Genomic DNA, 19,498 nt, shown 5'->3' on the forward strand with positions numbered 1-19,498 from the left:
GATGCCCATATTATATTTTAAATATTTTTTAAAAATATTTTATATTATATTATTTTAATATTAATAATTTTATTTTTTATTTATTAAATTTTTTATATAATTATCTTTAATATTATTATTTTGTTAATACATTTTAAAATTATTTTAAAGTTTATATTAGAGTAATTCTATATATTTATATAGTTTTATTTTTTTAAATGTATTATAAATTACATAATATATAAAAATAACATAATATAAAATATTATAAATTTTAAAATAGATAGGATTGAGTTAAAAGTCTTTGAATATTTAAGTCTTTTTAACGTGTTTTAGTGCATTCAAAATTAAATCTTCTTTTACGTTAACAATAATAAATCTCAATTGATTTTTTATCAAATTTTTAAATGATAATATTGTTTGGACTTTTTTACTTAGACAATATAAAAATAATATTTAAATACCAAAATAGCATTCCAATACCATTATTTATGAAAATGAGATAGATTGAATAGTGAGGGTTGGAGGGAGATAGGGTAGCGGCACCGCCATTATTTTCTCACTCAATCATACCACCATCATTAACATATGATTTGTGATATATATATATATATAAATGGTGGAGGCATATGGATGACGACATCAATATTGGGGTGTTTCTCACACTTGAAATTTATGTTTGAACTCAATTTTTTGTTTCACTTTAAGGCATATATAAGCCTTCCTTCACGGAGATGGATGGAGCTTGTGTTGGAAAAAAAAAATTGTAGAAAGCTTGTTGGGAAGAAAGGAAACATGTATTTTTTAAAATATTAATTTTTTTTTGTTTTTTATTTACTTTACAAATGGTTCCATTGTGTTGATTTTATTGAGGAAGTAGGTATGTTTTTTGTTTTTTAGATGCAAATAACATATCGTCCCATTGTGTTTAATTTTTGTGAGAATTTGTTTTGTAGAAAGGGTGGTGGGAAGAAAGGATGCAGGTATGTTTCTATTTTTTTTTTACATTTTTTTTGTTTCTTATATACTGAAATGGTATGGCAAAAAATGTGATTTTTTTTTATTTTTATTTGTAATTATTTTATATATATATTTTACATGTTTTATATATTTTGTGTTGAAAAATTATTGTTTAATGTTATTTGAATTATATAGATATAGAGATTGCATGTTTAATTTTTCATATGTTAATGTATTGAAATTTAAAAAGCAATAAAGTGGTTGTGGTTTTCATAGTGGATGTAATTTCATTATTGCTATTATGGATGTAGTATGTAATGCATAATAATTGTTGCATTTTTTTCTTAAAATCACAATATTCTTAAAACATTATATTTATATATTTTAAAATTGTATTTATTATTCTAATATTAATACTGAGTTTTATCTAATTTCTAAAATAAAAATTTTAATTTACATGCTTAATGTATTTTTTTTTTGTATGTTCTTATACTCGAATGTATTAATGTATATATTTTGTAAGAAGAAAATAAAATCTATAAAGTCTTTAACTTTATCAACACAAAGTATTTGACTTAATCTATTTAAGTAAAATCGTGGAATAGTCATTCAGTAAAAGGGGTGCTGAATGATTATTCCAACCTCTTCCCCAAATGATATCTTTTTCTTTCTCCTAAAATATCTTTTTTCGGGCCTTGAAATCAAATAAACATAAAACAAAACAAAACTTGAAATCATTCAACATAGTAAAATTGCAAAAATAAAGAGAGAAAGAAAGTAACAAGAATGATCCCATAATTCAAGCCATTTGAGAACTGTTAACAAAGAAAATTGCATGATGGTTGTATTGGTTTTGGGTATTTTTCTTCTTAGTGATAAAAAAAAAGCATGGATTTTTAGGTTTTGGTACTTGATTTGGGGCTTTTAATTTAGGAAAGAAGGAAAGAGAATCACATATTAGAAAATTGTGGTTATTGAAGTGGTGGAAGAAGGTGTAATGTAGGTGAAAGCTTCAAAATGTTTTTGTAGGTCTATAGTGTTATGGATGGATTTAAAGAAAACTAACAAGCGAATCGAAAGGAGGGGTTGATATAATCTAAATATGAAATTTTGAGCAAGAAAGGACTATGGTCGATGGCTGCCCATGACGTTTAGTGCGATGGTGAACTGTAGTTTATAGAAAACATGATGAAAGTTTTTCTATATATAATAAAATGAGGAAGAGTGAGAAAGGTGAGAGAGAGGAGAGGTAAAATAATTTATTAACTTATACAAATTTAATAATTTATAATTTATATATTTTAAAATTTTAACATTTTATAGATATATTTTTATTTTAAAAAATAATTTATAATAAACTAATAATAAATTAATATCAATAAAATATTATTTTAATTATTTGTTTACATATAATATCTTAAATATCTTAAAACAATATTTTATTTAATAAATTTGTAAATAAATTAATACTTGTAATAAGGGTAAAATAATCTTTTTCAAATCAACCAAACAATAAAATACTATTATAAGTATATTCTATTCAATCAACCAAACAACGTAATACTCATTACGTCTCTATTTCATTTCTACCCTATTCTATTTCAACGAACCAAATATGCAGTTAGTAACTACAATTACTTCCTTACACCATCAATCTATTTAACTCCTTAACCTTAAAATTTATATCATCTTTTTAAGAAAAACTTCTTTGGTTTGCTGCATTTTCTTTCGATATATTTCAGTTCATTGTAGAATGCGGCCATGTCTAATAACTCTATCAAAGAAAGCAATGATTTCTTCATTTAACGTTACACCAATATTGCAATTCAACAATGCCTAGATTGTATAGGAAGGAGCGTGCCCATGATGCTGTCTCGACAGAAGTGGATGGAGTGGATTAGGGCAGACAGAGAATGCTCACCAGCACAACAGCAGGCATGATCGTCGAGGGAGAGACCGGTGTTTAAAGTTTTTGAAAAGTGTTTATGAAAAAATTAAATTTAAATTTTAAATATTTAGTATTGTTAAAAAGTGTTTTTAAAAATAAAATATTTATTAATGTTATAAAATGAAAAATATGTATTTAAATAATGTTTAAATTCATTAATATTATAATATTATAATAAAAATATAAAAAAATTTATTTATTATAACTCATTATTAATATGTTAATATATGAAATATAAATTTTAAATATTTATAAGTAATTAATATTAATTATTTGCAAATTTTAATTTGAAAAATCCCTTGATTTGAACTTCATTCCAACATTGATGTTACTATTGGTGAAACAATAAAACTTGTTTTACAACCATTAAAACAACAGTATCGTTATAGCTTTTTGTTTGACGAGAATTTAGACAAAATTAAGAGAGTTTGCAAAATAAATTTAAAATGTAAGTGAATCAAAGACATAAATAAAGAGAGAATTAACATACAATATTTGTTAACACAGTTTGAATTTCTCAATTTTATATTTGTGAAGTCTCACTTAGAAAATAAACTTATTTACCAATTGTTTGTGTCGAAACCATTTTTATTTTGCAAAACGGGGGTCGACTTTAAAATAGAAAATGGAGTCGACACCAACTTTTTTTGTTTAGGTGTGATCGGACTACTTTGTAAAACATTTTGTTTTATTAAAATATCAATTTTGGCCTACGAAATTTAAGAAAACAGGTTTGGGAGTCGGTTATGTATAAGGAATGATTAGCACTCTCGCAACGCCCAAAATTGGTACCTAATCGATTAATTAATGTCCTAATGTAAAAAATTTGGAATAATTTTAAAAATACAATCCCGTTTAAAAGTGTTTGAGTATACCTGAATTGGATGCTAAGATTCTCTTGTTCCAAAGGAATAAAATGTCACATCCAACACGTTAGGATACGACAATTCAAGCCGTCGAAACCAAGGTCATCTCATAATTTTTAAAATTCATGCATTGAAATTGCAAAAAAGGGTACACGGTTATTTGGTCAAACGGTAAATCGAAACCCAGCACGTTAGGGCACGATCTCCCGAATTTCTAAACACAAAATATTGCCTTTAATTTAAGAAAACATGGATGAAATTTCAATAGGATATTCAGTTATCCGGTTGAACGAAAAATCGAAACCCAGTACATTAGGGCACGATTTCTCGAACTCCCAAATACGAAATATTTCCTTATGTTGGGAGGTTTTTTTTTGTAACGCGGGTAGTTATAAAATGAATGAAAATAAAAATAATTAATGCATAGAATATAAGGTTTATCATATAAATGAATTTTGAAAAAAAAATATTATGAGCTGCAATTTAAAATTAATGCTATACAAAAGAATTTAAAACCAAAATAAATACAAATATAATGTCAATATGTACATAAAAATAATGATGTATGCCCATGCCAAATCTTAAACAAATAATGTACATGAAGTGAAAAACTTAATAAAAATAATATATATATAAAATAATAATGGATGAGAGTGTTTAAAAAACAAATATATGGTAAAATAAGATCTTTAAAAGAAATAAATTGTATATAAGTAAATTCTTAAGAAAATACAAATATGAAATAACATGAGATTGATAGTGTACGTAGACAAAGTTAATTCTAATATAAATTTTGTGTATATAATAATATATAAAGGTGATCAAATTAAATATCATACATAATTTTAAAACTACATTATATGAAAGTTTTTTTTTAAAAATAATAAGAATAACGAAAAATAATAGTAATATTAAAGAACTACTATAGTATATAAAAATAATAGTATAATAATATTAAGAAAAAGAATAATAAAAATATTGAATATAATAGCAATATATATAATAATATCAATAACAAAATAGAAGATAAATAATATTAGTATATTAATAAACTGGATAGTATGCTAATATTAAAATAAGAGTAAAAAAAAGTTAATGATGACTGACATAAGGGAAAAAAAATGGTAATCATAATACGATGGTAATAATGGTAAAGAATAAAAATAAAATAATAATAATGATACAGTTATGACACAAATTAAAACCATAGTAATAACAATAATTGAAATGATACATAATAATAATAAATTTAAAACCCATATTAATTAACCGTATAATAAAACGACAAAAAAAAGTCAAATTGACTTGAAAACCGAAATTCTGGGGCCAAATCGAAATATAAAAAAAGAAAGGATCTATTTGAATGACGCGAATAACGTGGAGGGGCCGAATAGGGAAATATTCCCTACCCTCTAAAACGCACCAGTCAATAGGGACCTACTAGAAAATGAGGCCAAATTCTAGGGATAAATTGAAAATAAAAAGAAAATGAATTTTAAAAAAATAAAAATGCGGGAGGACCAAAAGGGTAAATAACCCATAAAGAGAAAACACGCGGATCCTCCCCAAGTCGGGTCACATGCGCGGGTTCTGCCCCTAAACGGCGCCGTTTTGGTGACTGGGCTTATAACACAAAACGATGCCGTTTTAATACCCTTTAAAAGCTGATTTTTTTAAAAAATTATTTTTCTCCCCAAATTTCAAAAAAAAAACCTCACTTTTCTCTGGAAGTTTTCAGAATCCAGCCACGGGATCGGAGAGCCGTCGTCGCACGTGCCATTATCGGTGCCGCCGTATACGGTGGCTGGAGGTGCGAAAAATCCCTCTTTGCCGGTGAAACAAAAGGTAAACTCCCCATTTTTAATATTTTAGTTTCGTATAAATGAAAAAATCTAAAAAAAAAGAAAAAAATGGTAGAAAAATAAAACAAAATGAAACAGAAAAGTAAAACCACAGTAAAATCACATTGATTTCTTTTTAAATATTTGTTGTACTTTGATTTCTCTGCTTATATTAGTCCAAAAGAAAGGGATCCCCCCTTTACAACATCATATATTGGCTTTTATAGCCATTTTTACACTCTATTTTCACATGTTTGCAGGTACGTGCGCAGGTATACCACTGACGTGGCGTGGTGGAGCAGTGCACGACACGGAGAGGCGTGCGACGTGCGGTGCCTGGAGACTACCTTGGGTGCGGCGGCTGAAGGTGTTGGCTGCTAGGGTTTCAAAGCATGTTTAGGTTGTGGGCTTGGGTATTGAGTTAGGGTTTTTTATTTTGGGCCTGTTTAGGATTAGCAATTTGGGTTATAATTTTTGGACTGGTTTAATTATTTTGGACCATTGTTTATTGGGCTCCGGGCGAAAATTAGGTCCTACAGTTTGCATAGCCTATTAACTTAAATCCAATATATCCTTTACACAAATAAGTACTTATACTTCAATACCAACCCTAATTGTACAAATCATTCTCTCCAAATACCCCAATGACTATCTAATAATATTTTAATAGACTTAAAAGCATTAATTTTAAAATTGATTTTATCCATATATTATCTTCAATATTTATCTAATAATAGCTTTCATAGATAAATTATTTAATAGAAAACTTTCATACTCATCTAACCACCTTAAAAGTGTTTGATTTAAAAATTTAATAACAGGACGATAATTTTATAACAAAACAATAATATAAATAATTAAAATATAACATTTTAGATATAAGTGACTAAAATATAAACTAAATCAAATAAAAATAACTATTTTAGTAATTTACCCAAAGAAATAGAACATGAAAGATGGGAAACAAGAACATTTCCCTTGAATCCTACAATGACATGAAAGGAAAATTAAAAAAAAAACTGTTGAATAAATATATTTACATAATCTTAATTATGTCTAAACCTTATTAGAAGATTTAGACTTAGAAGACTGGTCCTTATCAAATGAAGATGATGCTTTCTTAGGTAACAAAACAGCGTTAATGTTAGGAAGAACTCCGCCACTAGCAATGGTTACTCCTTGAAGAAGCTTCCCCAACTCCTCGTCATTTCTCACGACTAACAGCACGTGCTGTGGGTTGATCCTATTCTTTTTGTTATCACGTGCCGCATTCCCCGCCAATTCCAACACCTGCTCAAAAATATGAAACTATCAATTTTTCGTTTACGAAAAAATACACCGAAATGGTAAAATCTCAAAAGCTAACTTTTAGGATCTAAGCATGAATATCTATCACTAAAATATTGATTTTCCTTTTTTTTCCAATAAAAGGAAATTGAGACTTCGTTAAAAAAATACGCACAAAATTCACAATTACAATTTTCCTTTGATTCCGACATTTTCTCATTTATCTAACCAAAATAAAACTGCTGAAAGCAGATCGAGAGGACATGACAATAAAAGGTTGAGAAAAAAGATCAGACACCTCAGCAGCAAGGTACTCGAGGACGGCGGCAAGATAGACGGGAGCACCGCCGCCATAACGCTGTGCATAACGGCCTTTCTTGAGGTAACGGGCAATCCGACCCACTGGAAACTGGAGTCTTGCCTTTGCCGACTTAGACACCGCTTTTTTCCTATCTCCCCCTCTCCTACCTCCCGCTGTCGTTGACGTCGACTCCATTACAGCTTAAAAGACGTTAATTTACTTTAAAGAATAAAAAATTTGATTCAATTCTGATGAACTTCTTATTTGATCGGCGAAGAGGAGTGCGAAAAACTCTTTTTAGTTTCTTTTGGTTGAGATTTTTTTTTGAATTGTGTGAAGCGAAAGTGATAGTTGATTGCGGGCTTTTATAAATGGATGTGGCACGCTGGCAATCCGCAGCTGCTTGATTTAGGCTATTGAAAGGTGGATAGTAGGTTTTGATCCGACGGTTGGGTTCTGTTCGTGATGTATTTAGATCTTACGATCTGGGATTGCCTAGTGTTGTGATTCTTGTGGTTGGCCCTCTTGACCTAGGTGGAGATTATTTGGGGCGAAACCCAATAAATTTGTTTATTATATACTAATTTTTTATGACGTGCAATGCACGAGTTGTTCGTTTATTTCATAAAAAATTAGGTATTGTTTAAATATTAATTTATTATTAATTAAAATTGTTCTTGGCATAATATTTGGAAGATATAAATAAATTCTTAAATTATTTTTATATATGGGAAAATATTTGATAAACTATTAATAAAGTTTTTAAATTTCATAATTAAGGTTAGAAGTTGACAAGTTTCTTATAAATGTATAATAAAATGTTTAAAAAAGTAAGAAACATCAATTTTTTAAGGTTAATTATAAAATAAAAAAAATTTTATTGTTAGTTTATTAAATATTAACTCATTTATGTATATATATTAAATCAAAAATATTAAAATGTTTGAAAATAATGTTAATAACGTTTTTAAAAAAAATATAATCAATAATCTTTATTTCAACATCGTAAATGTCTTACCTAAAAAATAAAATTTTAAAAAATAATGTTAGATATAAAGTAGAATTTTAAAAACTTATTAGTGTTGCATGTTTTAACTTAAAATCATTTTATAATTTTTATATATTTTATAATTCAATATTTTTATATAATTTATATAATTTTCATGTATTTTTAATTCAATATCATGTAATAATATTTTTAACCCTGTTTGTAATTTATTTTGCATGAAAAAGCTCTAGTTTAACTATCTTATTAAATAACTATAATTGTTTTAATGTTTTTACCATTTTAATTAATTTTGAACATAATTAAGTAAAAATGAATTTTATTTTTAAACACTTAATTTTAAATAATTAAGAATGTTAAGATAAATAATATTTATTTTTATGATAAACATTAAAAGTATTTTTAATATTAAGATAAATATTATTTATCTTTATGATAAATATTATATTATATTTTTTAATGTTGAACTTCAAACTAAAATTTTAAAGGATGAATAAATAATATTATTTAAATTAAATTTTGAATTACAATTGGAAATAAAAGAAATTAAGTTAAAGCTTTCCTAGCTTAAAAATGAGTAACAAGAGATGAAGAAACAAATGCAAACTTTAAAACATGAAATTCCAGAAGATAGTTCTTTCGAAACTGAACCCGAGCCAAAAAATAATACACAAGAATACATGATGGTTTTTACTAGAGTATCCATCCAAGGATATTTGATTAAAATAAATCTTATTATAAACAATAGATCTCAATTGGAAACGATAACCCTTTTTAATACAAGAGCAAATTAAAATTGTATTAGAGAATTCCAGCAAAATATTATAACAAAACATTATAATCTCTTAAAGTTGCAAATGGTAAAAAAAAAAAACTCAAAATTACCTACAAAATTCCTGATGCTGAAATTGGTAATAAAGGTATCAAATATCAAACATGTTTTTAATGGTAAAAGATATTATTCAAGACATTATATTAGAAACTTCATTTATATATTTACTCAAACCCTATAATGTAACAAATCATTCAATCTCCACCAATGTTTTAAATACCAAGATAGAATTTCCTTTTATGGAAAGTCTCAAAATAAGAAATCTCAACCTGTTAAAATCTTTGTTCATTCATATTGCACAAATCAACAATTTTATTAATAATGAACAAAAGCAAATTTCTTTTCTAAAAGAATAAATATATTTTTAAAAAAATTAATTGAACAATTAGCAAAAAAAGAATGCCAAAAATGAATAAACCAAATTATAGAATCAATAGAATCAATAATATGTTCTGATATTGCTAATGCCTTTTGGAATAGAAAATAACATGAAGTAACATTACCCAATGAAGATGATTTTGATGAAAGATAAGTTTCAACAAAAGTCGGGCCAATGTAGATGAATAAAGAAATGGAAGAATTTTGTAGAAAAGAAATACAAGATCTTCTCAATAAAAAATTAATCAGAAGAAAGTAACTCTCCTTGGAGTTGCTCCTTCCTCTATGTAATAAAAAATGCAGAACTCGAAAGAAGAACGTCAAGATTAGTTATTAATTACAAACCTCTCAATCAAGCTTTAAAATGGATTAAATACCCAATCTCAAATAAAAAAAGTTTTATTGCAAAAGCTTTACAATATCAATATTTTCTTAAATTTTGACATGAAATCAAGATTTTGACAAATCCAAATAAAAGAAGAGGAAATATATAAAACAACATTTACTGTACAATTTGGGCAATACGAATGCAACGTAATGCCCTTTGAATTAAAAAATGCTCTATTTGAGTTCCAAAGAATTATGAATGACAATTTTTATCCATATTCCTAATTTACAATAGTATACATTAAGGCCTTTTCTAGAATTGACCAAATTTTTTTTATTAATTACAAAAATAACCCACTTGCAAAATCATGTACGAAAATAACTTGTTTGCTACAATAAACCTCGGTGCCGCTGTTGCCATTGAGGGCACCACCCCTAATAAGTGCCCAATCATTGGCCAGTTTAAAAAATAATAATTTCCTTGGGTGTTGTTGTTGCTATTGGCAGCACCAATAAAAATATGCATACATATCATGCTAAAATACATGTATTTTGAGGGGAAAAAAAGAAAAAAAATTATATTTTAATAGGTGCTGCCATTGCCATCGACGGCATCAACATTTTTATTAGAAAAAGCATGTCAAATATTTTTTTGGTGCCACTGTTGCCATTGGCGGCACCGGTATCAGTAGGTTAGAAATTTGTTTTTTTTTGTTGTCGACCTTGACATGGCGGCACCGGTGCCAATTTGTCAGAATTTTTTTTTGTATTTTTTTCAGATTTTCTTTTGTTCCTACCTTGTTTTTTCAAAAAAAATTGAATTTTTGTGTGCCACCAGGCTCTTTGGTTTTACTAGCCCCTGTATATACTGGTTTATGTTGAACATTGTTGTAATTGTTCAACCGAAAAAGAAAAAAAAGGAGAAAGTTTTGGTTTAGTAGAAGAGAACATAAATTGTTTTGAAGATGAATAACCCAATGTTTTTGGTGTACGTTATTTCAATTAAGCAATTATGGATGGTGACTTTGGTTGGGTATTTCAAGGTCAGAAGAGAGTAGAGATGAGATTCAATAAGACTGAAGAAGACTGAAGCTGGAAGAAAAGAGAAGAAAGATAAATGCAAAAATAGCTCTCCATTATGGAAGGGCGATGTCAAAATATTCTACAAGTTTCTAGTTTTCTCAGATCCATGGAAATGTACGGAGATGGAACTGATAGATTATGATGACTTGGGCACTATGATTGCAATATGGTGCTTGACTGGGAACGAGAACCCCCAACCAATTGAGTTGTTCACTTAGTTAGTTGATGTAGAGCCTATTGAAAATGTCACTTCAATAAGTCAACATCACAGGTTTGACTTTGATCTTAATGTCGAATAGACAAATCAATTAGGCTACAAAGGGACATCGTAACAACTCGAAAATCCAAAATATGGTGGGAGTTCGTATAACAAACCTATTTTAGGTTGGTGATGTGCACCAATGCAGATGGTGAAGCAGGATTCGATAATGATAGGGATTCTATCACGATGTTGAAGAATATAGTAACCTCAATATGGATGTGGTCCTGACGATATCGACGATGAAGGCGAGAAGGGTGAAGATGTACCCCTCATCGGTCAGCAACTCAAATCATGGCATTGTTATAGAGAATGACCCTGAGGCCCACATGTTTAGTGTAGATCCAAATGCAGCGCATGCACTTGAGTTCCTCGAGTATGCTAATATAATACTTGCCTACCGCTTGACGGAGAATTCGGAGTTGGAAGAGTTGTTCATAGGGTAACAGTTTGAGAAAAAGTTGGATTGCATATTTGCCATCAAGCGGTACAACATAAAGATGTCGGTGGACTACAGAGTCACAAAGTCTACACCAACATTATATGTTGGGGAATGTTGGAAGGCTGACAAAGGGTGCAACAGGTAAGTTTGGGTTGCATTTATAAAGAAGACTAAATAGTGGACAATCCGAAAATTGGAGGGGCCTCATACATGCACTTCTGGACATATAGCGCAAGACCATTTCAAACTAGATGCGAAAACAATATGCAACTGCATCATGTTGCCAGTGAAAGACATGCCCACCATTCCTGAACCGATCCCGATTGCTGACATGTAAGCTCGATTCCAGTATAGGGTGCCACATAAAAAGGCATAGTAGGCTAAACAAATGGCCATAGAACAGTTGTACTGTGACTACGATGTGTCATACAACGAACTTCATGGGTGGATATCCACGATACAGGAGTATGTAACCGGTATTATCATCGACTTGCAGACACTACCATGTTACGGGACTGACGGCCAACTACAACTAGAGAGAATAATTTTCTATTATATGTTTTGGACATTTGATCCATACGTTCGAGCTTTTCCCCACTACAAGCCGCTTATGCTGGTTGATGAGACCTGGTAATATGAGAAATATACGTAAATACCAACGTTGGTACTCAACTAAGGGCATGAATTCAAACAAATAGTACTGTACCTGAGGCTGTTTCTCGAACTGGGTATTCTATAGTGCTATATATTGTTGATTTTCCACAACTCAATTATTTCCTTTTTTTCCCCTCTTGTTAATCCCATGGACATAATCAAATCTATGTGGAACGTCCAGAACATATTGTCTGTACCCAAATTATTGCAGAACTCAATTGACATTGGACCACTCCACCATTGAGAAGTTTAACACCAGCGCCTTGATATACCACACATTTGCATGTTTTTGAACCCACGATGGAATGACAACTACAACATATTGTGTGGAATATAACATCTATATGAACTGCATAATATTTAACATGATGTTAGTTACACGATTCAAATAACATGACCAAATTAATTAAATAAAATAAATATAACTTAATTAAGAATATATATTACATTATTGTCGATGCGTATGCCTCTATCATCTGACAATAGATAACAGTGTCTTAGACTGCCCAATACCCGGAGATGTTACTTATTTGAAAACGAAGCAAACTTGTTAGCACATATTTTAAAAAAATAACAATATTTGTGGTTCAAGTTTACAAAAAAAAAAACTATTTACAGGTGGCTACATATGTGGTTGGTGACCCACTAATGCTAGAAATGACATCTAGTATAGAACCCAGGACTGTAGTAATGTCAAACAACCAAATATATCTTGTGTGTTGTGCCTTGTTGCTTGACAAAGCTTTCGATACAACGTCTCCAATATTGTCGAGCCCCAACTGTAAGAACGAGTCTAGTACAAATTGGCCAATAGAGGCAAGTACATAATGTGAACCTTATTATTATTTGCGTCCAGCATAAGTAATCACCTATTAGTTGCAATACATACACTCGAATAGTGCACATTAGCTCGAACTCAGTAGCACTGCTAGATAAATCTTGGAAATTTTTATTCAACCAGGAAAATTTCAAACTGGTGAATCTGAATTTCCTATCACTAGGGGAGCATCCAAGCAACTGGTAGCATAGGTTCGAAGGTTTGACCACTTTGCCTGGACCCATAACCATGTCATCGTCAGCTGGGAGTGCAAGTTGCATCGAGACGTCTTCCAAAGTGATGGTGCACTCCCAACACGGTAGATGAAAAGTGTAGGTCTTCGGATGCCACCGCTCAACCAAGGCGGATATTAAGTTTGCCCTCAAGTCAAACATTTGGACCAATGCAACTGATCCAAATCCTGACGGCCTCCAAGTACGACATAATTTGTTCGTCTAGACGTACCTTGGAAAATGGACTCGCGATCTCAATACTCGATACTCATCCTGTCCATATCATATAACCGATTTTTGTTAAATTAGCTGAGTAAATATAAATTATACCGTAACTCTATAATTATACATATAATCTTTAATAATAAATATGACAAAATTTTACTATCTCATTTATCATCAAAGCAGTGTGACCGACTGCTTGGAGTAGATAATTCATACTGATATTTGTATAAAATTTTTTTAAAAAATTAATCAACACTAAAAAAATTTGATACAGTTAAACATTATATTATAATAATTACTTTAATATGACATACACAAATTACAATAAAAAAATTAACAAAACTTAAACCTATTAACTTAAGATAAAACCAACTCAACAAACTCAACACTTCAGGTATTTGTCAAATAAAAACCATGCAAAATTTGTTTTTGACCTCTAATTTTAGGGTAGCATGTGTGCTGGGTAGGGGACTAACTAAAAAAATGGGGGGCAATTTATAAGGGGAAGGTCGTGAGAGCGGAAAAAAAGAAGGAAAAAAAGTTGGCGCGTTCGTGAAAAACCTTGATCGTAAGCTTTTTCATGTCTTTTTACGCACGCGCCAGCTTTTTTTCTCCTGCCCGTCCTTTTTTTCCCCTTCCTTTACTTCCCGTCTCACGACCTTCCCCTTATAAATTGCCCTCTATTTTTTTAGTTGGTCCCCTACCCAGCACATATGTTACCCAAAAATTAGAGGTCAAAAACAAATTTTGAACAAATTTTTTTTGGCAAATATTTGAAGTGTTGAGTTTGTTGTGTTGGTTTTATATTAAGTTAATAGGTTTAAGGTATGTTAATTTTTTATTGTAATTTATGTATGCTATATTAAAGTAATTATGATAATATAATATTTAACTGTGTTTAATTTTTTGAGTGTTGATTAATTTTGATTTTTTTTGCGAACGTCAGTATGAGGTCTCTACTCTAAGCTGTCGATCACACTACTTTGATGATAAACGAGACAGTAAAATTCTGTCATATTTATTATTGAAGATTATATGTATAATTATAGAGTTGCAGTCTAATTTATATTTACTCAGCTAGTTTAACAAAAATTAGTTATATGTTATGGACAAGATGAGTATTGGGTATTGAGATCGGGAGTCCATTTTCCAAGGTACTATTTTCCAAGGTACTGTTTAGACGAACAAATTATGTGTACTTGGAGGCTGTCGGATTTGGATCAGCTGGATTGGTCCAGATGTTCAACTTGAGGGAAAACTCAATATCCGCCTTGGTTGACCGGTGGTGCCTAGATACCCACGCTTTTCATTTACTGTGTGGGGAGTACACCATCATCTTGGAAGATGTCTTGATGCAACTTATGCTCCCAGCTGACAGTGACGTGGTCACAAGTCTAAGCAAAGTGGTCAAACCTTTAGCCCTATGCTACCAGTTACTTGGAGACCCCTCTGGTTATGGGAAGTTAGATTCACCAATTTGAAATTTTCTTGGTTGAATGAAAATTTCCAACACTTATCGAGTAGTGCCACTGAGTTCGAGCTGATGTGCGCTGCTCGAGCATATATATTATAGCTGATAGAGGGTACTTATGTTGTACGCAAATAATAATAAGGTCTATATTATGTACTTGCCTCTATTGGCCAATTTGTACCAGACTCGTTCTTACAATTAGGGCTCAGTAGTATTGGCGATGTTTTATCGAGAGCTTTGTCGGGCAACAAGGCACGAAACACAAGATATATTCGATTGTTTGATCTTTCTGCAGCTTTGGGCTCTGTACAAGATGTCATTTCTAGCATCAGTGGGTCACTAACCACATATGTGGCCACTTGTAAATAGGTAAAATAAATTTGTAAACTTAAACCACAAATATTTGTTTTTTTTTGGAATATGTGCTAACAAGTTTGCTTCGTTTTTAGATAGGTAACATCTCCTGAAATTGGGAGTCCAAGACACTCGTTGTCTACTATTAAATGATAGAGGCGTACACCAAAGACAATATAATATATATTTAATTAAGTTATATTTATTTTATGTTGATCATGCTATTTGACCTGTGTAACTAACATCATGTTAAATATTGTGCAGTGTAACACCCCTTACCCGTACCGAAGACTGGGACCAGGTACGAGGCTTTAGTAGACATGTACTTAGACATTTTCGGGAAATACAGGTTTAAAATTTTGTTTCATTTTGAAACCGATCAATTAACAACTTAACATTCCTATTATGGGCCTACGAGGCCATAGTCATACATTGCAAAAGGTCCGGGACTAAACTGAGGACCTAAGAAAATTTTAAGAAAATTTCTTAACTAATGCCTCACACGCCCTTGTGAATACATTACACACGTCCGTGTGCTTTGGGACACGCCCGTGTGCTTTGGTCCTCTACCCATGTGGAATTAATTAAATTTATTTTCTATTTCGAACCTACAGGGGTTTTCACATAGCCAAGCACACGATCGTGTCCCTGGCCCGTGTCCTTTACACAGCCGAGACACGCCCGTGTGGTCGCTCGTGTCCAAAAACTCGAGCATTCTGTTTATGACGTCAGCATACCTTTAGGGGCACACGGCTAAGACACACGCCCGTGTGCTAGGCTGTGCCCTCCACACGATTGAGACACACGACCGAGTCTCTACTCGTGTGTTTACTACCATGCATTCTGACTTAAAATTTTAAATGCAGGGGACACACGGCCATACCACACGCCCATGGGGCGATTCGTGTGTCACACAAGGCCTAGATTCATGTGTCTACCCGTGTGGACCTTATTAGGCTATTTATCAAGCCTTTAGTCACCCTCCAACATCCATTCTCACTTATGGTTTCCACAATATATAATAAAGCCTGATTATAAACTCAAATGACCTCGATAAACCTCATTGTATGTAAGCCTCATTTCATCGATTTTACACATGCTAGGTTAATTCCCTTGTGTTAAGGATTTCTATACTTTAAGAAACATTCAAGATTGGCTCATTATTAGAACTCATTGCAGATCATAGCTTAGCCATCCCATGTGACTTGGTCATGTTATATGCGTTTAATTGTGATACACTACGATCAATCATCACAATAACATCTGAACACAAACATGCACAACTTTGTAGGTCATACCCTACTTCAAAATGAGCCAATTCCCATGGCCATATACAGGTAACCATGAATACTTTTACATGCCTTCATTTTGGCTAATCAAATGACACATATAAAAAAATGAACAAAAGCCCTATACATGCCATTAAACAAAATAAAAGTGACTATATACCAAAGCTGGACTAGTTGATAGTGTGTTGATTCTCTGACTGGCTTCCAATCTTTACGAGTCCTTGAGCTCTGTAAGACAGGGAAAAGAGAGGGGTAAGCATTTACATGCTTAGTAAGCCCCAATAACTGGAAGGTAAACTTACCAAGTAATTAGCATACAACCATATTTGGCAATAAAACCAACAGACATTGAATGATTTCCCTATCACATGCACTCAATTTACAAGTTAGTCACATAACAATACACCATATAATTAATCTTAGATGAGCTCATCATTCAACATTTTCATATATTCATATAACTCATATTAGTCCCGTTGAGTTTCATGGAGATCTCGATGGATTATCCATTTACCGCTAGGTCGTAAAAGTGATCATATCATGTATGCTCTCCTGCGAACCCCACATCATACGGCGGGATTACCAGTCCAGGCTAAATCACCCCGTATTATAAACTCATGGAGTGATGTCGGGATTACCAGTCCAGGCTAAATCCCTTATAGCGACAAATACCCTTAATGAGATCGGATCTGAATTACCAGTCCAGGCTAAATTTAGACCCTAATCAGATTACCCATCCGGGCTAAATCCAAAATGCACATATATTCTTCGGGAGGCTCGATCACCCAAGGAACACCCTTCCGGGCTAGATCCTTTTCTATATTTGAGATCAGTGGATTACCCATCCGGGATAAATCCTTTTTTGCAACATATGTAGGATCTCAAGTCGTGTAAGCCATGGTTTATCTATCAAATTTCCCTTTTTAACTTCAACCGGGACAATTGTCAACGTATCATTATTAGGGATACATTTCATGGTTTTTTATGCCATCATCAGTGCAATTATCATACATTTATAAAACATGCATTTGGGCTTATTAAGAGTTTACTTTAAGTTATTTGAACTTACCTGGTACTCGTCTCGGTATCGTGTTTCACTTATTTTGAAACCTTTTGTTTTCCTTGATCGACCTCCGAAATTTGTTCTCCGGGGTCTATAACAATAAAAATGAATCTTTAGCACCTCACATTATTATTTTCGAGTCTAAATTTCACCCCGGACAAAATGATCGTTTTGCCCCTAATTTTCACATTTTTACGATTTAGTCCCTAAACTCGTATAATGAAATGCATGCAATTTCTACCTTACCCAAGCCTAGCCGGATGTTCTTTCCTCTTATGGTAGCCCACATTTTCCATTTTTTCACATTTTACCACACATTTTACTCCTTTTGCAAAAAGGTCCTTTTAAGGGTTTTTCATGAAAATCACCTAGAAAAAGATGTTTAACACACATCTAACTTTCATATTCCTCCATAAAACAACAAAGAATAAACATGTCATGCATGGGTCACTTTGCAAACATGAACCCTAACTCAAAATATGGGTAGAAATGGAGAGAGTAAGCTACTAGGATTTCAAAAATACGAAGAACATTAAAAACGGGGCTTGGGAGCACTTACTATTGAGCTTGAAAATGTTGAAAACCCTAGCTATAGAGGCTTGAGAATTTTGGTGGACAAGGGAGAAGAATGGCTATTTTTTGGCTTATTTTTCCCATTTTATTTAATTAATTAGCCAAATGACCAAAATGCCCTTAAGCATTTTCTTTCAAATTTAATCCATACATGCCCATTTTTGTCCAAAAACTTAGAAATTGGGAAAATTTATCTTTAAGACCTTCTAATTATTATTCTAAAGCAATTTCATGCAAATTGCTTCTAGAATCCAAGTTTTGTAATTTATCCAATTTGGTCATTATTTTCCAATTAGACACTTTACTCATAGAATTTCTTCATGAAACTTTAGCACATACATATTCACATATTTTAATCCCATAATAATCATAAAATAAATATTTCAACGTCAAATTTGTGGTCCCGAAACCACTGTTCTGACTAGGCCATATTTCGGGATGTTACATGCAGTTTGTGTGGATGCCATATTCCACACCAGATGTTGTGGTTGACATTCCGTCGTGGGTTCAAGAACTTGCAAATGTGTGGTACATCAACGTGCTAGTGCTAAACTTCTCAATGGTGGAGTGTTACAATGGCGATCGGGTTTTGGGACAATTTGGGCACAGTCAAATATGTTTTGGACGTTCCACATAGATTTGATGATGTCCAAGAGATCAAAAAGAGGGAAAAAGAAAGAATTGGACTGTGGAAAATCAACAATATATAGCACTGTGGAATGTTCGATTCGAGAGGTGGCCTCGATTACAATTCTATTTATTTGACTTCACACCCTCGGTCAAGTACCAATGTTAGTATTTATATATATTTCTCGTATAACCTAGTCTCATCAGCCTGCACAAGTGACTTGTAGTGGGGAAAGACCCGAACACATGGATTGAATGTCCAAAACATCGGGTGGAAAATTCTTCTTCCTAGTTGTAGTTGGTTGTCTGACATGTAACACGACAATGTCTGCAAGTCGATGATAATACTTGGCACCTACTCTTGCATCACAGATATCCACCCCTGAAGTTCGTTGTATGATGCATCCTAGTCACTGTACAACTGCTCCATGGCCATTTTTTCGGCCAACCATGCCTTCAAGTATGACACCTTATACTAAAATCGGGCTTGCATGTCAACAGTCAAGACTGATACAGGAATGGTGGGCATGTCTTTCACCAATGGCATGATGTAGTTGCAAATTATTTTCTTATCTAGATTGTGATGGTCTTGCATCATACGTCCGGAAGTGCATGTATAGGGCCCTTCCACTTTTTGTATTGTCCATTGTTGAGTCCTTTGTATTAATGTAGTCTGAGCCAGC

At 31.9% G+C, this 19,498-nt stretch overlaps 1 protein-coding gene and 1 long non-coding RNA gene across 2 annotated transcripts; one reads left to right on the plus strand and one right to left on the minus strand.

Annotated features, from left to right (window-relative positions):
* Window positions 1-5,047: 5,047 nt before the first annotated feature.
* LOC107904526 (uncharacterized) lies at window positions 5,048-6,178 on the plus strand. Its single transcript, XR_001686244.2, has 2 exons — window positions 5,048-5,598; window positions 5,855-6,178. It is a non-coding gene; the product is annotated as an uncharacterized lncRNA (long non-coding RNA).
* A 270-nt stretch (window positions 6,179-6,448) lies between these two features.
* On the minus strand, window positions 6,449-7,791 carry LOC107904532 (probable histone H2A.5). The gene is made up of 2 exons (XM_016830938.2): window positions 7,180-7,791; window positions 6,449-6,884 (listed from the first exon to the last, which is right to left on the minus strand). Exons 1-2 carry the CDS (start codon window positions 7,375-7,377, stop codon window positions 6,651-6,653), a joined length of 432 nt encoding a protein of 143 aa, XP_016686427.1. The 5' UTR covers window positions 7,378-7,791; the 3' UTR covers window positions 6,449-6,650.
* Between the last annotated feature and the right edge of the window lie 11,707 nt (window positions 7,792-19,498).

The sequence above is a fragment of the Gossypium hirsutum genome, chromosome A11 (genome assembly GCF_007990345.1).
Source record: "Gossypium hirsutum isolate 1008001.06 chromosome A11, Gossypium_hirsutum_v2.1, whole genome shotgun sequence".
NCBI lineage: Eukaryota > Viridiplantae > Streptophyta > Magnoliopsida > Malvales > Malvaceae > Gossypium > Gossypium hirsutum.